General features: G+C 32.6%; 1 protein-coding gene across 1 annotated transcript; it reads left to right on the top strand.

Annotated features, from left to right (window-relative positions):
• The first annotated feature begins 5,251 nt into the window (after positions 1–5,251).
• Positions 5,252–5,954, top strand: LOC137805856 (dirigent protein 11-like). Its single transcript, XM_068605757.1, has one exon. The coding sequence runs from the start codon at positions 5,318–5,320 to the stop codon at positions 5,843–5,845; it is 528 nt and encodes a 175-aa protein (XP_068461858.1). The 5' UTR covers positions 5,252–5,317; the 3' UTR covers positions 5,846–5,954.
• The last annotated feature ends 16,802 nt before the right edge of the window (positions 5,955–22,756 follow it).

A 22,756-nucleotide genomic window follows, 5' to 3' on the forward strand; every position in this document is an offset into this window, starting at 1 on the left:
TTGCTTGAACACTGTTAAAGTAAGACAAGCACATGCTTCCCGAAAGATCAAGCCCAACCTCACAACATAACAAAAAAAAGGCACTCAACTTTGGGTTAAGCTGCAGGTTATAACATAGCACAACTTCAGTAGAAGACTAACTTCAGCTGCAGGACCATTCTTCTTCACAACTTTGCACAATTTTGGGTCAAAAGGTGAGAAAACCACACCCCGACTATAGCAAATCTGCAATCACCAATCTCCTTTTCAAGGTCTGCATTAGCTGCAAACCTCCTTCTTAGATCTGCATCCACCCTGCTCCATCTCATCCATCCAAAGACAAGAGCAGCCACAAGACAAGTTACTGAGCTTGTCATTGGGAAGATTTTGCTGCTCCATCTACCAGAGGGACTACACCAATCCCTGAGGTCCCCTAAACCAGATATGGCACTAATATGAGCCTTCTAGCTCTCTGGAACGAAACTCCAACACCATCACCACCACACCAACATCTTTTTGCACCCTACTAAAACTTAGGTCACACCAGATCCACCTGCAACACCTTCTCCCTCCTTCAAAACAGACTTGACGCCTTCCAAACCCATTTACTTAAAGCTTTTGATGCAGGACATTGGATTCAAAATCCAATCCACTAAGGAGCAATTGAAAGAGGTTGACTGATGCTTCATCCATAACCAAGATTTTATTTAATCCTTTTGGAACATCTCTTCCGCATCTACGACACCTTGCTTGAACACCACCACATTCCTTTGGTCCCAAATACATCTAACAACTGTTGTCCATACCCCTTTCCATACCAGATTTTGTTTATTACTAACCTAGAACAGATGGAAACTCTCAAAGTGGGTCTTTATATCATTATGTTGAACAAACAAGATACCAACCCATCTTAAGCACATGAACCAAACACACATAGCGTGTTTACACTCCAAGAAGAGATGTTGACAAGATTCAACATTGATCTGACAAAAAGCACATAAGGCATTGTTCATCGCCACCCCTCTCCTGCTCAGACACTCTCTTGTTGGCACACTGTTCGTCAGAACCCTCCATGCTGTGGTCACCACACTAGGGAAAGCTTTAGCCTTCCATAGATATTTAAACACATCAAAGTGTGGACCTTTTCCTTGTTTAGTCAGACATTCGTAAGCGGAGTTCATGGAGAAGCATCTTACTTCATCATTCCCCCACACTTGGACATCCTTTTCTTCTCTACACAAGTTGGTCGTGGATAAGTGAGTTACCATCTTTGCTTCCAACATAGATTCCCACTCGAATCTTGCACGCCTTCCCCTTAAGCACCATCACCATACCGAATCAACCCACTCACCGACCTCTTCCACCTTTTGCCCCTGGTTTAAAGACAAGGAATACAATCTGAGATACATAGATTTGAGGCTAGAATTCCCAACCCATACATCCTCCCAAAATTTTACTTTGTCTCCGCATCCTAATTTCCACCCAATTTCTTTAAGGAACCACCCATCTCCTCCGTCCTCCCCACAGACTTTAAACAATTCTCTTCACCACCAAGATTGGAGTTTCATTGGTGTATGCGAGACATCTAAACCCGAACCATACCTTGAGGCTAACAAATCCTTCCACCTCCATTTCTCTTCCAATATAAGGCGCCATCTCCATTTAGCCGGTAGAGCATAATTAAAGTTACGGATGTCTTTCAACCCCAGACCACCAAACATAGGTCACCACTTACTCTAACTAATTGACACTGAGATTAGATCATTGTAACTTGATGTCTTCCATTGAGGTCACTTTACACCCACCTCATGCACTTCCTCACACAAGAACAACATAAAACTTAAAAATTTCTAAAATTACTTAATTTTATAGAAACTTGGTAGTACGTCACCACTTATTCCTACACGGGTCATCACTTAATATGACTGTCTCTAACTGCACTAATAGTCATATTAGAGAACTTGAGGTTAGTGTTTTTCACTGGGGTTACTATACACATACCTCATGCACTGCACTACCCTACACAAGAACAACACAAACCTCAAATTTTTTAAAATTAATTAACTATGCAGAAATTTGGTAGCAGGGGTCACCACTTATTCGTACACAGGTCACCACTTACTCTGATTAACTACATTAACTTTGAGATTAGGTAATTGTACATTGCTCTGCTCCATTAAGGTCACTTTACACACACCCCATGCACCACCCTGCCTAAGAACAACATAAAGCTCACATGTTTATGTTGAAGTTGGAGGAAGCTTCTTCCCTACCAAGGCTTGATATGTGTTTGATGAAGAAATTGGCTTGAGTGCTTTGAAGATTGTAATAGGTTTTTAGATTCATTTGTAATTAGGCTTGTAAGTGTGTATGATAGCCTTTTGCTGTATAACCTATCCTAGATGCCTAACCAAGTCTAGATCAAGCACATGATGTGGTTAAATGGTTTTTGAAAAGCTTTTTAAAATGATTTTAAAATTTTTTAAATCAGTACACAAATAAATCTGTTTTATGGAGAAAGAATCTGTTTATTTCTTCTCTGTTAAAAGGCTTTTCTAAATTTCTGTTAGGGCACCACAAGCAAAGCTTAGGTCGTTATTTCAGTTAAAGCTGAGCTGACCTATTTGCTCTCATTTAATCTGTTTCATTGTGAAAGAATCGGTTTGCCCTTCTGGTCAGTTAAAAGGTTTTTCACAAGTTAGTTAGGGCACCAAAGGTACAACTCAGACAGTTATTTCAGTTAGCTGAGTTGGCGATTTTCACAAAAATAAATCTGTTAAGTTCAAAAATGAATCTGTTGTTTTCATAACTGCTTTTCAACTGTTTTTTGAAAACAAGTTAGAAACTGCTTTTCTATATAAAGAAAAGTCTCTCTCACATGAGAGTAAGCTGAGCAATTACGTTTTTGACAGAGATAAAACATTTTCCATGTGAGAAGAAGGATTGAAAGGCTTTTGAAAGGTTTTCCAAAGAGATTTTCAAGTGTGCTTGTTCTAGGAAACCTTTGATCTTGGTGAAGGTGCTGGTGCAGTTCTGCAGCAAAGTGAACTACTGGTTTTGAGTTCTTGCATCTTCTTTTCAGGTGTAATCTTTCCTTTATTCTGTTTTGTAAAGGTGTAAGTGTTAGTCACTCCTTGATAGGGTTTCTTGGAGTGCAAGGTGTGCTGAAATAGGGTTTTTTAGCATTGTGTGTGTTGTTCTTGTAGTGTTCAAGAACTGCTGTGTTTGTAAGTAATTGGTACTGTTTTTAGTGGATTCCACCTTGGAGTAAGGTGAGACTGGATGTAGCTATGTATGAGTGAACCAGTATAAAAACTTGTGTGCCTTTTCTTCTCATCCCTGCACTCATTTCTGGTTTTGCTTAATTCTGTCAAGAACTAAATCTGTTCTTTTGAAATTGAATCTGTTAATTCTGGGTTTAAACAAGAACTGTTCTTCCTGATTTGTTAAAGCTTTCTAATCTCAAACAAGGCAGTTGTATATGCTGTTTTAATTGATTTGAAAAACAAAATTGTCTATTCATTAAAACCTGAGGAAGATTCATTCTCATTAAAACCTTGTGTTGAATGAAGTTGATTGATTTCTTGACATGGCTGTATTCTTCATACTCATAAAATCAAATTAATCTGATTCTGTTATAGCTCTCTGCTGATTACAATTTTAATTTGAACAAAGTATAATTGTGCCAGACTGCTCTGAAGAATCAATTTGTTTCATGTAAAATCAATCTGTTCTTTTTGTCTCTGGTATACTGAAAATTGTGTGTCTTGCGAAAATTTTATAAGCTCAATTCACCCCTCCCCTCTTGAACTTAGACACTAATAGACCCAACAATTGGTACAAGTGGTAGCCCTTGTATAGGGTTTTACCTTCCTGATGAGACCGCAGAAACAAGGAACACCCTAAAATATGGTTGGTTAAATTTGCTTGGAGTAGAGTTGACTATATATAACTTATATTTAGCTAAAAGAGGTTTGTGGTGGTGCTGAAAATGAAAACCCTGCAAAAGGGTTGTTAAATACAAATGAATGCACACAAACCCTTTTGAATAAATAATTTTGAAATTCGTAATCCATGTCATCATTTTATTTTTTTAATACTTCTTTTATTTTTGTAAATTATGTGATTTTTTTTATGATAGTATTGTGTTATATTGCATGTAATCAGTGTATATTATTATGAGTATATACTTTATTAATCAGGTTACGAGGTCAAACTTTGTGGATTTCTTATAATAATTTAGGAAAAACTTTTAAAAAATACCTATTAACATTCTAACAAGAAAGAAATAAGGAGGTAAATGATCAATAAAAATACTATTAAGTTTTACTATATTAATAATATGTAACTATTTCGCAAGTTTATAATTTTCATGTTCAAGATTTTAAATTTTCGAATTATTTTAAAGAGACATTAGTTATACGATTTTTTTTGTGTTTGAAAATTATGAATCTCATAAATTATAAATAAATTTGTGGATTGATAAAATATATTATTAATAATAACATATAATTTTTATTTTATTTTGAGAAGAAATAGATTTTCATGTTACATATAAATGATATTTTTGGAAATAATAACATAAATTTGTTTGAAAACGTTAGTTTTTGGAAATGTTACACAAATATGATTTTTTTTTGAATTTTTTATTATCAAATATTTGTTTTATTTTAATTAAGTAGATAGACTTTAATATTTTAAAAAATTAATTACCGAACAACTAATAATATCAAAATTTTAATTATATTTTTAATTTTTTAAAATTAAATATGATATAGTTTATTAATTGTCCTGGCCCGTAAATATTCTTGTCTATGTCATTGATTGTAATTTGGGGCAAGCTAAGAATCATTTTTCAAATGAAAATTGATCTAAGAGAAACGCTTAAGCGATCAAACTAGAAATTTAGATGATGGACTATATAATTACATATATATTTAAAAGGACTAAAAATGTTTTGTGGGGAGAATATTTACACAGGTATAGGCATTTAAAAAATCTATTTAAAATTTAAAAAAACAGTTTTTTACTTAGTCTCATTGGGAAAATGTTTTCCTTATCACAAATAGGTGCGTGAATTCCAAATTAAAGCACAAAAGGGCATTGGGTGTAAAAGTGGTGACCGCGTTTGTCATTATGCACTTGGAATCTCTCAACCAATAAACTTCCTTTGTCTCTTTCCCTAGGAATCTTGGTTTATCAACACAAAAGCATCTTGAACCACCACAATTAATTTAATGAACTAAAAAATCTTGATTAATCAGCCTAAAAGCATCTTAATTAAATTAACCCAAGGTAGAAAAGCAAAGGGACAAGGGACGAGAGACAAAACACGATCATGAACCTAACATCCAGCTTCTTCTTCATCTTCACCTTGATCATCTTTTACACAGCCTACAAATTCTCCACACTCCAATCAAAGCAAACGAATCTCGTCTTTTACGTTCATGATCACTTCACTGGCGACCACTCGACGGCGAGTACGGTGGCCGGAAAGACTGGGCCTGCCTCCAGCATCCTAAACTTTGGCACTGTGGCCATTGTGGATGACCCAGTTACAGAAGGACCCAATATCGATTCAGCACTCATTGGTAGAGCTCAGGGTATGTACATAAATTCGCAGCTTGATGGGAAAGGGTTGTACATGGTTTTCTCTGTGATCTTCACCACTGGGGAATTCAAAGGTAGCAGCTTGGAGATTCAAGGATCTGATATCTTCACAATGAAAGAAAGAGAGTTCGGAGTTGTGTCTGGCACTGGTTATTTCAGGTTTGTGAAAGGGTACGGGATTATGGAAACCGAGTTCATGGATATAGCTACTCTTAGGGCCACTCTTAAACTCACTGTAACACTCAAGCATTACTAACAAATCTCACTCTCATCTTTTCTACAATTTCATTTCTATTGTCAAAACATTTCCAACTATAACTGTGACACTATTTTGTGTAATACAGAAATTAGTTTGATTCAGATTCTAAGTAACTTGTTTCTTGATACAATAGAGAATCTCATTTGATAACTCTTAAGAGTTGTAAATAGTTTTAGAAACTGGTTTTTATGATATGTTTTTGGAATATAAATTTGGGTTTTAACTAGTCAAATTAATAAATAACGGTTGTATAATGATAATGATGATATATATCTAAAGTGACATAACAAATATATGTTAGAAACTTGGTGTAGAATGTATAAAATTAAATTTTTGGGAGTGTGAAAATCTTTTATGCAACTAATTTAGAATTATTCATAAATATTGATTTTTCCAAATTCATTTAATTTCTTCTGGTTTGGTATTTTAGTGTTAGACATATTTTAGTGTTAGACATATTATTACTTTGAATTGATGTTGAGTTTTCATTAAAATAAAACAAATATGGAGTTATTGTAAACTTAAAAGTTGGATTGGTTTCTATACAACTTCTTTGTAAAAAAAACATGTCGCCTTGAGTGGTTGGAATGCACAGAGGAATATTAGAATTATTAAAGATTAATTGTTGAATTTATTTATTTTTGTTACTAATTTTCATTTTACTGCATTTTTTACTCAATCGAAAAAATTTAGTTTAAAAAAAATGTCGAGATAATTCTTGTTTCATTAAATTTGTTTCATTCAAATAATAAATTATTTGCAAAAATTATTCTCCTTTTTAATAAAAAAAAAGTCGTTAAAACAAAAAGTATCTTAGTGAAGTTACATACATTCAAGAAAGTACTATTAAATGGTTAATTATGTATATGTACTAAGTCTGGAAATTTCGCAAAATTTTAAAATTTTCAGATACATTGAGTTATATAGATGAAAGAATGATGAAAGTTATTCATACTTATAATAAGATAGATAAAAAAAATAACTTTTACATAGAAGCTTGTTATATGAGATATACGTTAAAAAGGTTAAATTGAAAAAACAACAAAAGAGGGGCGAAAACCCTAATCAAACCATATATATACACTCGCTTTTATTTTGAGGGGTTCCCTCATTTTTTTTTCTCCCACCATACAACATTCCACTCACTGAAGATGCAACCACACACAACCTTTCACCAGACAACACATTGCCCTTCTTTTTCCCTAATTCACAATCTCTTACACATTTTCTCTCTCTCCCATTCTCTCCACTGCACCTCCAGGACATAATGCAACACACCAATTGCTGGAAACGGAGGATCATGGAGTAGCAAATTCTTCACCCAAGCTACCTATATTGGTCCCAAGAACTAGCTTTTACACCTAGGTTTGTGAAGTTAAAGTTTGGGCTTTTGCCCTCTCCATTTTGTATTCTTTCATAGTGCTTCCTTTTAAATGTGTTTCTTGGTTTGCATTGAAGAGGTATATGTCTCAATGACATTCGTTGAGTTTGTATACGATCTTTTTGTTATTTTAGGATATTGATTTTCATACCTAAATGCGGGTACATGTTTATGCATAAGCATATGTGTGGAATGTTGGCATATAAGTTTGTGTGAGGAGGGCTAGTGAGACCCTCTCTCCATTCCCCCCCTCCTCCCGTACTGTTTTTATATGAATAGACCAGTGCAACTTGGCTTTGGGATCTTGTGTTATGTTTTTGTTGCTTTTGTTTATTTTCTTTCTCATCCTTAAAACCCTTAAACCATTCCCGTTTTGCCTCAGCTCATTATGTCCACAAACCTAAATAACCACCATTTTTATTTTGTCTCCACTCTAACGTTGTCGGTTACTCTCCCTACCGAAGCTACATTAAAATAGCTCACCACCCTAAGCGGTGGTTACAATTAGGTTTTTTCATCTACTCTCTCCTTTGTTTTTGTTTTTCAATGTACCATGGATGCATTGAAAACCTCTATTGTCTTGATATGGGGCTGCAAATTTGAAAATCTGATTACAACAACTTTTGTTTGCTTTATGTGATATTTTTTGTTCATGGCAATGACTTTTTTTTCGTGTGTTTCATACTTCATGTTTCAGTCTGGTGCATTTTGCCATTTCTGTTGCCATCTTGCCATAAAATGTTTATTTTATTTTGATACTAATGGGTCCCACAATTTGACTTTTGACTTTAATTGATGAGTGAGGATTTGCAGGCAAATTAGGAGATGTGCACCATACCACATAAAAGAAATAGCCAAATTTATTTGCTTTTCTGTTTTATTTGTATGTGAGAGAATGAATGTGATACAAAGGAATTGAAAGTTTAATTTTCACTCAATATATAACTTTAACACAATTTATATATGTGTCACATTTATAACCAATTTTCACTTATTATAAATAACAAAAATTTATACACCTCCTCATGTACCTCCTTTAATTCCTCTTAGTTTAAATATTTTTTCCAACTCTTTCACAAGTTTAAGTTATCCTTAACATTTATTTCATTAAACCATAATTGACGATATTAATGACACTTTTAAAATAACATTATTGAAAACGAAACAAAAAATAGAGATGTAATTTAACATAAATGTATATATAAATTTCAAATTATATTTATCTTATGTATATATACATAGTTTAAATATTTTATATCTACTGTTTATTTGTTTTTCAAATTTTGTATTATTATAAAAATTAGAAAATGATTGATCAATTTGTTACCTTCTCAAATTAAAAAAGTTATCCTAAAAAAGTTAAAGATGTAAATTATTTTATATTATTTTTGATTGTATTCCAAATGCAAGTCATTAAGAGCAAATGGCTTTATTTTGATATGTGTGTTGAACCAAGTGGTGTTCAATGTTTTGAAGAATCCAAATCCTTTGAAGGATGTTGAAGCATCTGCTTTGCTGTGTGTTGTTGTGCTGGTTTAAGCTTTGTTCTGGGGTAGTTTAATATTGTAATCCACCCTTAGATTAAATCTCAAGCAATTAGCATCTCAATCTTTATCAAAGTAAAATGTTTTTCAAACTAAGTTGAAACAACCGATTGTTTTGTCGAAACAACCGATTGTTTATACTTAGGTGTTTTGAGAAAGTTTGAAAACTGTTTTTAAATGGTGAAATCTGTTAAGTAACAAAACAACCGATTGATTCGAGGAAACAATCAATTCTTTGTTTTGAAACCATAACAGAAAAACTGTTTTCTTTGACTGAGCTTTAAATGCTTTAACTGAATACGCTCCAGTCATTAAATGCTTTGACCAATCTATTTTAAATGCAATTAAGAGTTTGTTAAGATTTGATAACAAACTATATTCTTGAATATATTCTGAAAAACTGTTTTTAAGGATTAAGAATCTTGAGACAAAGTTTTTTAACTAAGAGTTTTTCAAAGAGTTCTGAGATTGCTTAAGAGTTGAGAGATTGATCAAAGGTGCTGGAATAGGATTCTACTTGTATTGATTTCAGATATTCATCTGTAACAAGTGTAATCTTTGTAAACTGCTGAACAATTCGTTTGTGTGTTTTGCTGAGATTGGTTGTGTGTTCTTGAGGTGTTCAAGATTAGCAATCTTAGTGTTGGCCAAGGAGAGTGTGTTTCTTGAGGTTTTCAAGGTCATTCTCTTGGTTGTTGTGTAAGTGATCAATGTGTGGTTGCTTAGTGGATATCCTCAGGGTTTCTGAGAAGACTGGATGTAGCTCTGGTTTGGAGTGAACCAGTATAAACATTTGTGTACAATCTCTCTATCCCTAACTCTTTAATTTTAGTGTGTTTGTTGTTTGCTGATATAAACAACCGATTGTTTTTTCTAGTATTACAGTTTTTACTTGCTGTTTTGGCTAACTGAATTGCTGAATCAATTGGTTTCTGAAATAAATTCATTCTAGCTTTGAGAAGTTTGCAAAAACCCCTTTAAACAATTCAACCCCCCTCTAGTTTAAAGCCATCTTTTCTAACAATTGGCATCAAGAGCTTGGTTCTTGTAAGTCATTCAAGTTGATCCTAAAATCTTTTAAAATGGTTGATAGACTACCGTTTGGGGAAGGTGCCTCAATAAACAGACCACCCTTGTTTTGTGGTTTGAATTACCAGTTTTGGAAAGTTAGAATGAAAATATTTATGGAATCTCTTGACAAAGGAATTTGGGATGCAATTGAAAATGGCCCTTTTATCCCAAAGTTTGAAAAAGATGGTTCTGTCATTGAGAAGTCATGGTCTCAATGGACTGATGCAGAAAGTAAAAAGGCCAAATTTGATTGCATTGCCAAAAATATCATAACCTCTACTTTAAATTCTGATGAGTTTTTCAGGGTCTCACAATGCAAATCATCAAAAGAAATGTGGGATACTTTGGAAGTCACTCATGAAGGAACAAATGAGGTGAAAAGAGCTAGAAAACATGCTCTCATCCAAGAGTATGAGATGTTTAGAATGCTTAAAGGAGAAACCATAGCTGAAGTGCAGAAAAGGTTTACACACGTCATCAACCACCTTATGAGCCTAGACACGACGTTTGACAAAGAAGAGTTGAATATCAAGATCTTGAAATGTCTTGATAGAGCATGGCAACCAAAGGTAACTGCCATTTCTGAATCCAAAGATCTAACATCATTAAGTGTTGCTTCTTTGTTTGGAAAGCTTAGGGAACATGAGCTAGAGATTAATAGACTCAATGTTCAAGAAAGTGAAGATAAGCACACAAGGAGCATAGCCTTGAAAGCATCCAAACATAAGGGAAAGCAAGATTCAAGTGATGATAGTGATGAGGGAAATCTTAGTTTGCTGTCAAGAAAATTCAGCAAATTTCTAAAGAGAAACCGCAACAAAGACAACAACAAGGATATGTATGGAAACAAGAAACCCAATGAATTTAATTCAAATAACTATACTTGTTTTGGTTGTGGTGAGCAAGGTCACATAAAGGCAGATTGTCCCAACAAGAGCAAAGAGAAAAAGACAAGCTACAAGGAGAAGAAAGGCAAGACAAAAAGAGCCTACATTGCTTGGGATGAAAATGAGGTATCTTCATCAAGTGAAGATGAAAAAGCCAACATATGCTTAGTAGCTGAGGATGATGATGATTCTTGCAGTTCAAGTGAGGTAAGTTCATGTGCTTCCTTAAATGAACAAAACTATAGTGAATTACTTGAAGCTTTTCAAGAAACACATGATGAAGCTAATAGATTGGTTCTTTCTAACAACAGATTGAAAGATCTTAATAGTGGGCTTGAAAAGAAAGTTAAATCACTTGAAGAGGATCTGAGAAAAGCAAAGAGTGATTTTGAAAAACTGGAAAATCTTTTAAAAATGCCTCTTGCAAGTGTGATACTCTCATTTGCACAAATTGTGAAAATCTTGAGAAAAAGGTTCACTATCTTCTTGAAACTGTGGACAAGCTTTCAAAAGGGAAATCAAACTTTGAGAATGTCTTGGCATCTCAAAGCTGTGTTTTTGGAAAGGCTGGTTTAGGCTTCAATCCACAAAACAAGCAAGATAGATTTTCAAAAAGTTTTCTAAGAAAATCAGAAAAACAACCGATTGTTAAGACGAAACAACCGGTTGTTACATGCTTTTACTGCATGAAGAAAGGCCACTCTGTTAGATTCTGTAAAATTAGAAAATATTGTGTTCCTAAAGGTCTTATGAAGTGGATTCCTAAGGGATGTGATGTTTCTAACAGCAAAGAAAAGCCAAAAGGACCCAAATTTGTAAGGGGACCAAATCTTGCAACTTGAATTTGTTTATGCAGGAAAAATGAAGAGAAAAAGAAGAACTAAGTCATCTGATCAAGCTGTTGAAGAAAAAGGCAGTCATTGAAGTTGTATCAATGCTATGAAAAAGGTCAAAACAGTGAAAATAAATTTTCTTGATCAACAAGCAATTGGCTCATTGAAGAAACAACACAAGGATAAGACCTTCCTTTATTTGTTCTCAATTTCTGTTTCAAAGTTCTTTCTTATGATTAATTTTCTTTTAGTCAATGTCATGTGCTTTAATCTGTTTCTGTTTATGGTTAAAAATTTCAAAATCAAGTTTTTAACTGCTGCAGAAAAACAACCGATTGTTTCTTCGAAACAACTGATTGTTTTGAGTCTGACAGCACTGTGAAGAAATTGATTTAATTGCTTTTTTAAATTCTATCCGTTGCAGATCAATTTCAAAGGGAGAATCTTGGTCAAAGGATCTGTGTTGAAAGATGAGCATGATCAGAAAGAAGTTACAACAGTCATAAAGGAATATATTCCAAAATCTTGGAAATTCAAGAGCCTTAATGACTAGTCAAAGATCACATGTGAAGACCATGTGATTTTCAGCTTTTTCTGACATTTTCAGTGCATAACAGAGTCAAGTCCTCTCTCTGAAAATCAGGTAACCATTGAATAAAATTAAATTCAATTGATTCTCTTTCTGCTATAAAATCAGGTCCAGATTTCTTCCATCAAGAACAACCAATTGCAACATCTCTTGCAATATCTCTTGCACCATCTCTTGCAAAAATTCTATGAAGTGAGTTTTCGTCTCTGCTATCATGGAATCAACCCCTCCCACCTCTAAAAGAGTCAAAACCAGAGCTGTAAGGTCTGGAGGAAGGCTTGAAAGCTGGTTTTCTGGTGACACCGATCTCATTGAGAAGTATAGGTATGAAACAAGTGTCAAGAAGATAAACAACCCTAAGGTTGTGTGCTTTGATTGGCTGAAAGTCAAAAGCTTGACAAAGTGAGGAGGCTTCTCAAGGACCAATCACTCAGAAAATTTCTGGAGCTAAAAGGGAACATATATCCATATTTGGTGAGGGTATTCTACACCAACTTGAAGTTTGAGGGAAACAACCTAGTCTCTCATGTGAAAGGTGTGGAGATGGAGATAACTTATGAGGTTTGGGCTGCTGTTGTTGGACTTAAGTTCTCTGGTCTGAGAATCAACAAGGGAAACCTTGGTGTGGTGGAAGAGTTCAACAAAATCCAGTTCTACAAAAGTTGCTTGAAGAACAATCAATCTCAAGTTAGCACATGCTCGGTTGGAGGTTTGAAGCTTGATGAAAGATTGCTTGCTCTCATTGTAACTTGGATTCTAACTCCAAGGGGGAGTAATCACTTTGTGCTGACTGAAGAAGATCTGGTTTACATCTTCTGCATCACCAAGAAAGTGAAGATCAATTGGATTCACATAATCAAAGAACATATGCAAAAAGCCATGAGGTTAGGTGATTACCATTATCCCTACACTACAAAAAATCGTGTATAAAGTGGCGGTTTTAATATGACAGTTATTAAAAACCGCCACAATTAGCTGTATAATACGACAGCTTCGTAGGTGACATAATGTTCCTTCGAAATGTGGCATTTAGAACCGTCATAACCTTCGAAATAAATTTTATCCCACTTTTCGTTCCCTCCATAACCTTATTTCCCGAAGTTTTTTGTTTTCGTTTTCCCCTCTTTCAGTCTTCGAAAATAAACCAGTTTTACTCTTGGAAATGTACCTCTCAATCTTCACGTTCCTCATTCAATGATCATGTAAACCCTCACTCTGACCCTTCTCAGCCCTATTTCGTAAACCCTCTCTCAACCTCATCACAATCGTTCCTCTCCCAGCCCCATTTCGTAAACCCTCACCCTCATTCTCACTGCAACCGTTCCCTTCACAGTTGTATTTCGTAAAACCTCACTCACCGCCCCACTTCATATTCCTCTTCTCTCACTGCAATCGTTCCCTTCTCTCTCGATTTAGGGTTTTCAGTCGCACCGCAATCGTTCTTCTCGCAATCATTCTCACCGAAAAATTATTCTCGTAACCCGGTACGTCATCGACAATATGATTCTGTGTGTACACATGTTTGATGATATGTTGCTTCTCTGTAATTATTTATATTTCTTGTTTCATTATAAAATTAAAATCACTGTGAATTGGGAATTTTGTTTTGTTGTTAACGGGAGCGAGAAATGGAGTAAACAATTAGTTCAAAGTTTTCATGTTTTTGTTGTTCAATTTGGAAATATCTTAACTGTGGTATCCTGTTCATCCTAAAATCACTGTGAATTGGGAATTTCGTTTTGTTGTTAACGGGAGCGAGAAATGGAGTAAACAATTAGTTCAAAGTTTTCATGTTTTTGTTGTTCAATTTGGAAATATCTTAACTGTGGTATCCTGTTCATCCTTCATCACCGACAATAATTGATTTTGGCTGTAAAGTAATCAGTTTAGCGTGGTTCCGTCAATGCTATTGATCTTTATCATGAACCAAACTAATGGTTTCTCACTTTTTCTTAATTTTTTTTATTACTGCATTTATGATTCTATTTGATGGACTTATTTTTAATTTAGTTGCAGTTATCCATTTCAACGAGCACTTATAAAGCATGTTGTTCCTGTCTGGATGAGTTCTTTACATAATTTTTTAACTGAAATAAGTTATTTGGGGGCTTACTTCAAATGCTAGAAATTCATGTTAATGATTAAGGCTTTAGAAAGATTATAAGAAGGGTTAGTTGTTTTCATAATTATTGATGATTAAGTGAATTGTCAAAACTCCATTCTTGCTTTGAATTCTATCAAGTTTCATTATTTTTGGGTCTCCCTATTTCTTCAAACTTTAACATTCCAACTAATAATTTTTAATATCTATTATTTTTTTATAACTAAAAACCCCCCGTTACAAACTTTAGAAAGGAAGGAAACCACCTTTCTTTCAAGGTTTGTACTCTATAGTTATGCCACTTTCATTTTTCTTATGAATTCGTTCACTACTGTCAAATTAATGATAAATCCTTTTTTTTTTATCAAAAGCTTACTTGCTCTTATTAAAATTGTGGTCTTTGGGTGTCTTTTTTGTTATTTTGTTTCTAGTTTTTTTTTCATTTTTTATTTGAGACATAATATTGATTATATATAGTACTTTCATTTTCTATTTTTGCTTAAGCCTTTTTATTGGGATCGGGTCCTCTATGAAAATTGGGAACAAAATTGATTGGAATGGAATATTGATAAAATAAATATTCCTCAAGGTGTTCATCCAAATGCTTTGAAGCATTTTGTAGTCTGCAAGTCTGGAAATAAAACTTACTTACATTTTCTACTTGAATTAGCAGTTATTTATACATGGAAAGAATGAATCTATTTCCCATCCCAAAACACTTATCTCATGAGTCTATTAATATTCTTCTCACCTGGCCAAACAACTTATGCATTTATTTTTCTGTAAAATGAATTGCAGGGCTATAGTTGATCATAATGAAGGCAAAGACGTCACTTCTACTGTTAAGAACATTCAGGTATATAGTTATTGTATGTATTGCTTCAGTTGTTATCTATCTTGTTATTAAACTGCTACTTAAATGCTCTTAGTTGTATGCCTATACTATATTCTGGGTGATGCTTGAGTGACAAGCTTAAAAATGTTAAAATTTAACTCTAATCCATTTGTATTGTTTGTGTATGAATATTTGTAATGTTGGACGCAGATTTATGCTCCATTTGAAATCCCAAATAAGCTAAAGGTTGCTTGATTTTGCTATGTAAGCATAAACAAATATTTGATTTATTCATTAAAGTATTGTTTAATCTTTTGGGAATATTAATTGAATAGATGAGTTCTTAGCGTGATAGATTGATGAATTAGGATGAGTCAATACTATAAATGTAGGCTGGCCATATGTGTAATGTTACTTTTAAGTACTATTTTATATGTATTAATGCACTAGCTACCTTGATCTAACCTTTGCACATTGTGTACCGCAGGCTTCTCAAGTTCTTCGCATAATAACATTTTATTGTACACAACTTCTAGGTCCAAACTACCACTGCCTTACTTCTCTTAACTTGTGTGAATAGCATATATGTGCAACATCTTTTATACATTTATTTTTCATTGATTCTTATAATTTTAGTCTATTTGATTATCATGCAAGGGTCTAATCTTGCCACATTACTCATCCATATAGTGTCTTTGATTATAATATTGTTTTCATTTATATTTTAAAAATTGTCAATTAACTCTAAACATATTTTAACTTATTCCAGGCACAGGATGTTGGAAGTGGTGCTTTATCACCAAACCATAATATAAGATCAAGTCGAGGCAGTAAGAGAAATTAGGATTGGGAGTTTAGTTGTATTATGTTTAGAACGTGAAACAATTTATATTTTGACAATTTAATTTACTTGTTGTTTGGATTAGTTTGACATTATCAACTTTGTTCTCTCAAAGTCATATTTTGATTATTATATTTATCAATTTTAATTATATTATGAAGTACAATATTATTATGAAATTAGTTTATGTTATAATTTAATTATATTATGAAACATAACTGTGTACTGAAGTTTAATTATAATATGAAGTTTAATTATAATATGAAATTAATTAATATTATGAAATCAAATTATAAAATAGAATTAAATAAATTATTAAAAATATTAAAAATAAAATTAAATATTTAATATTCGAATTATGAAAATTATAAGGTGTATTATAAATGTCATACTATCCTGTATTAAGTGGCGGTTAAAAATGTCACTATTTACATTAGAATTGATTTACCTAGTTTTTAAATTACGACATTTATAACTGACGTCAATTACACGTTTAAAACTGTCACTTTATACAATGCATAATATGGCGTCTGCTACAACGGTTCTCAATTGACCGCCACATTAAATTTTGTGGCGGCAAGAATTCTGGCGGTACGCGGTACCGCCACAGATGTATAATACGGCGGTTAAAAACGTCAGTTTTTGCAAAAATAACTGCCGCATTATACACGTTTTTTTGTAGTGCTATGCTGTTTTAATATCTAAGTTTCTACTCCATTTTGAAGTTAATCTTGAAGATGAAACTTCTGAGCTGGTCAAGTCAACTCAAGAGTTGAACTGTGGATCACTCAACAAGATGGGCTTTACAAAAGTAGGTGGAAAGTGGATAAGTAAGGATGGTGATCATGGTGCCTCATCAAGTCGTGCTGCTCATCTTGAACAAGATGAACCTGCTGATATGGATGTTCAATATGAAGATCCAGTTGGAGATTTTCAAGATGGAGGGCCTAGTGCTGCTGATGGATATCAAAGAGAAAAAATGTCAACCATGTCATCTTTTGAAAGACAAATGATGGATAGGCTAGATAGCTTTGCTGAAAATCAAAGAAGCCTTCATGATCTGTGTGTTAGTAACTTTCAGAGGATTGATACAAGGTTTGACAACATGGATACAAGGTTTATGACTCTGGACGAACAGATTGAAGCTGTCCAGAATCAAATCTTTGATCTTCAGTTTGCTGATGAAGAAGAATGAAGGAAAAACAACCGATTGGTCAACAAAACAACCGATTGGTCAACAAAACAATCGATTGTTTTTGGGCTGTTCTTTTCTGGTTTTAAAATTTCTTTCCTTCTGCTGTTGCTAGTTTATTCTGATGTAATGGAAACAATATCTTGTTTTACCTCTTATCTTTGTCTATTTGTGAAGACAAATAGGGGGAGATATATGTTGTGTTTGTGTTTCCAGTTTGTTTAAATATCTCTGTTTTTCATTTTGTTAAAAACAGTTTGAGTAACATGTATTTTGTTTCTGATATTAACTGTTTTAAGCTTTAAATGTTTATCTGTATGCTAACAGAATATCAGAAGTTCAATATATTGCTCAAAGTTCTATTGCAGGAACTGCTTCAGATTTAATCAGGTACAACACAAGCATCAGGGATTTGTCTTCATCAAATAGGGGGAGATTGTTGAACCAAGTGGTGTTCAATGTTTTGAAGAATCCAAATCCTTTGAAGGATGTTGAAGCCTCTGCTTTGCTGTGTGTTGCTGTGCTGGTTTAAGCTTTGTTCTGGGGTAGTTTAATATTGTAATCCACCCTTAGATTAAATCTCAAGCAATTAGCATCTCAATCTTTATCAAAGTAAAATGTTTTTCAAAATAAGTTGAAACAACCAATTGTTTTGTCGAAACAACCGATTGTTTATACTTAGGTGTTTTGAGAAAGTTTGAAAACTGTTTTTAAATGGTGAAATTTGTTAAGTAACAAAACAACCGATTGATTCGAGGAAACAATCAATTCTTTGTTTTGAAACCATAACAGAAAAACTGTTTTCTTTGACTGAGCTTTAAATGCTTTAACTGAATACGCTCCAGTCATTAAATGCTTTGACCAATCTATTTTAAATACAATTAAGAGTTTGTTAAGATTTGATAACAAACTATATTCTTGAATATATTCTGAAAAACTGTTTTTAAGGATTAAGAATCTTGAGACAAAGTTTTTTAACTAAGAGTTTTTCAAAGAGTTATGAGATTGCTTAAGAGTTGAGAGATTGATCAAAGGTGCTGGAATAGGATTCTACTTGTATTGATTTCAGATATTCATCTGTAACAAGTGTAATCTTTGTAAACTGCTGAACAATTCGTTTGTGTGTTTTGCTGAGATTGGCTGTGTGTTCTTGAGGTGTTCAAGATCAGCAATCTTAGTGTTGACCAAGGAGAGTGTGTTTCTTGAGGTTTTCAAGGTCATTCTCTTGGTTGTTGTGTAAGTGATCAAGGTGTGGTTGCTTAGTGGATATCCTCAGGGTTTCTGAGAAGACTGGATGTAGCTCTGGTTTGGAGTGAACCAGTATAAACAATTGTGTACAATCTCTCTATCCCTAACTCTTTAATTTTAGTGTGTTTGTTGTTTGCTGATATAAACAACCGATTGTTTCGAAGAAACAACCGATTGTTTTTTCTAGTATTACAGTTTTTGCTTGCTGTTTTGGCTAACTGAATTGCTGAATCAATTGGTTTCTAAAATAAATTCATTCTAGCTTTGAAAAGTTTGCGAAAACCCCTTTAAACAATTCACCCCCCTCTAGCTTAAAGCCATCTTTTCTAACAATGTGTACTTGATACTTTAAGTTATGTGGTCAAAATAAAATAAAAAATATTTTGTAGTGTTTAACAAGTTAATGACACCAAGAGAAAAAAAAAATCTTTTTGATAAACTTTTTTTGTGTAAAAAGTATGACATTGATGGCAATGATAAGAATGGATCTAAAATGAAAAGCTGGTTGTCCTTATTTGAATTTAGTTCTAAGTAATATGTTTAATTTATGTTTTAGAGTGTTTTTTGTTTGTTTTAGTTTTCAAGTAAAAATATTCTTTAATTGTTTCTTCCACTGAAGATGGAAAATTTTAGAATAAAATGTATTTAAGTTTCTTGTTAAAAAAGATATTACTTAAGATCTTGTAGTAGTGAAAATCCAATAAGATAAAGAGTGAATCATATATTTCAAGACTTAAGACTTATGAGATTCAAGAATTTAAATTATATAATTTAAGAGAAAAAGTTACAGTAGTTTATATAGAAGATAAATGTAATTAATTTTAAATGCATTAAATTAAGAAGATTAAACTATTTATTTTACATTAAATGAGTAACATAATTGTCTCATTCATAAAAGATGTATGTTATTTACGCATCTCACCGAAAATATAAATATATATATATTTTTTTTTTTTTTTTCTACACCATGGCATGAGATTGATTGTATTATATATTTTGGTTGGAATTTAAATGTTGACTAGTGTTGCTTTTAAATTTGTATGACTTATCCAAACTTTTTATAGGTTTATAACAAAATATATTTATATTCTTATTTTTTTTTTGTGTTTTTATTTTTTATTCCTTGAATGCACCAATTTTTCTTTTGAATCTCCTCAAATGTTGTTGTCTTCGAACTTTCAACCTACACTATCAAGGTATGCAAAATATTTATTTGGTATTAATATTGATTTTATTGCATTTATAGTTTTCATGTTATTTAAAATTTAGCAACAATGCATGCAAAATGATATACCCAAAGACTATCCAACCCGATCCGTAAATACACTAGTATCCATAAAGTTAAAATAAGCACTTAAGTTTCATATTTGTATTAGTAAATTTATAAATATATATTTACATGTTCTGTTACGTCACATAACATAACAAATGATCGGAGTTGGATCAATTATAAACATACAACACATGATATGAAAATGGACAACAATTTATTGTATTTGTAAAGGTGAATGTTTTGAATAATAATGGGAGATTCTATTGTCCTTGTGTGAATTGTTTTGAATGAGCGAAAACTACCAACTGAAGTTGTTTGAGAGCATTTTTTCGTGATGGTTTCCTAAAAAGTTACACAAATTTAGAGATAGATGATCAACTAGAGGAATTGATTCGTGATGTAGGACATGATGTCTTCCAACATGCACATGTGATACGAGAATTTATACAGTAATGCAAAAAAACCTTTATATCCACGATGCACTAAGTTCACTCAATTGTTAGCAGTATTGAAATTGTTTAAAGTGAAGGCAAGAAATGTATGAACTAACAAAAGTTTCACACAATTTCTTAAGTTGATGAGTGACATGCTTCCTGAAGGTAATACGTTGCCAACACATAATTATGATGCAAAGAATATATTGTGTCCAATGGGTATGAAGTATAAAAAAATTCATGTATGTCCTAATGATTGTATGTTATACAAAAAAGAATTTGACAAGTTACATCAATGTCCACAATGTGGGATATCATGATACAAGAAGAAATATGTTTCCATTGTAGGGGTCACCGTCAATTTGATGTGAGTTGATTTTATGATTGTTCATTTGTATGGTGACACTTTACTTAGATTTGGATTTTAAGACAATAATAGGTGATAACCTAAGGAAAATTCTCACTGGACATTAACTTAACCAAGTGGTTAAGTAGATGTGAATGTTCATTTCCATAAGGCAAAGAGAAAACACAATTAATGGTGATGATGATGACAAATATGGTGCAAAAATTGAATAAGCAAGAGCAACACAATTGAATGGACCGAATTGTAAAAACAAGGAAGCAACACTAAGAACAAGAATATGAAAACCGAATTGACACAAACATAGTAGGAATGGATTAATGGAAAAGATGATGAAAGAAGAACTTATGAATGTGGAGCTAGGATGAGACACGCCACTTGATGTGATGGAATAACTAAGATGAGTGTATGGAGGCCGCCACTTGAGAGCTCCTTTCTCACAAGATAAGACCAATTTTAGGAGGAGATTCACTCACTCACAAATCACACAAAAATTGTGCATAATTTCTTTACTCTAATTTCAACTTGTGAATACATGAGGTAGGTCTCCCTATTTATAGATTTAGGAGCCTTGGAAGAGAAGAAAAGAGGGTATAATAGGAAGACACAAAATATGGTGCGGCTAGGTGTTGACATTTGTCAATGTCGCACCATTCCACATGTTCTAGAAGGTAGGGTTTCCTTCCTACCCTAATGGACATCTCATAGGCCCATTCTTATGTCTTCACCTCCTATTATTGCTATATAGACCTATTCTTGCTTACTTTACTATTTGGACCCCTCAAGGGAGCCCAACTTGTTTACAACATTTTTCTAGACATTAAGAAGACTAGCAGAAAGAACTTTAGGTGCTCTTGTCTTTGTCCAATGCTCCCTCTGGTGAGGTCTCTACTTTGAGATGACTTTTCTTTGTGTGCTTTAGCATCCTTGGTCATCTCCTTGTGGGCTTGGTTTGCATCACAATTGATAGTAATTATTCCTCGACAATCTCTTGTTGTTATCTTGTGATCATTGTACAAGAAAATTAATAGTTTAACAATTAGAAATATACTAGACGTGCAAGTTTTCTACTATTTTGTTTCCTATGTTATATGATTTATAAATTAATAAAACTTTAATGTATGTAACTACTTATAGAGTTGTGGAAGCTCATTTAAGGTTGCAAGGACTTCCACATGTTATCAGAAAGAAGCTACAATATATTGCACAAAATGTAAACCATTTGTCTTACTAGTATTAAATTGCAATGTATAAATTATTATATTATAATATTTATATTTAACTTGTAGTGCTCACATCAACGAGAAGTTATGAGTGCGAGTATTATGTGATGAGGCATATGCATAAAATCATATTCGTTAACATTAAGGACTTGTGGATGGATGTAATATACAATTAACCCAAATATGTTAAATGTGTTAAATGTTAATTTCATTTTCAATTGATTATGTAGATATTCAGTGATCCATCTCCATTGAAGTTGGAAGTGTTACAAGAGGTTTAAGAGAAATGGACATCATTTCTTTTAAGTATTTAGTGTAAATGATCATGTTAGAACTAGTTAACAATTTTGTATGAACGTCAATATATTAACTTTTAAGTATTTACTGTAAATGATAATGTTATAACTAGTTAACATTTTTGTATAAACTTTAACATATTAAACTTTTAGTCAAATTTATAATTTTTATGTGCTAAATCGTTAATTTTTTATTTTGAAAATATCTACTTGAGAAATGTGTTTATTATGCAACGTACATTATGTAAGTAGAAAAATGAATATATCACAAAATATTTTAAAAAGAAGTACACTTTTTATGACAATTATTGTTGAATCTGTCATAAAATATATTTGATTTGCCTTTAACCATTATAGAAAATAATACATTATATGACGGTTAAAACATTATCTGTTATAAAAAATAACACATTTTATGATGGTTAAAAAATTAGATGTAATAAAAAGTAATATTTTCTATGACGGGTGTAATTTTAATCATCATATAATGTGTTAGTTTCTATAATGGTTAAAGACAAATGAGTCATAGAAAGTGAATTTTCTATGATAATTTCTTTAAATCTGACATAAAAATTGAATTTTTCATGACAGGTGTACAACCATCATAAAAAAACACAGATTTTCTATGTCGACAATTCTAAACCCGACATAAAAAGTATTTTCTGCATACATATATATATATATATTACATTTGCATCTTTATTTTTTATTAGTTATGTATAATTTTAAGTGATCTTACTTTAATATAAAAAAATATAATTTAAACAACCTAATATCATTTATGATATATAAAATA

The sequence above is a fragment of the Phaseolus vulgaris genome, chromosome 3, assembly GCF_000499845.2.
Source record: "Phaseolus vulgaris cultivar G19833 chromosome 3, P. vulgaris v2.0, whole genome shotgun sequence".
NCBI lineage: Eukaryota > Viridiplantae > Streptophyta > Magnoliopsida > Fabales > Fabaceae > Phaseolus > Phaseolus vulgaris.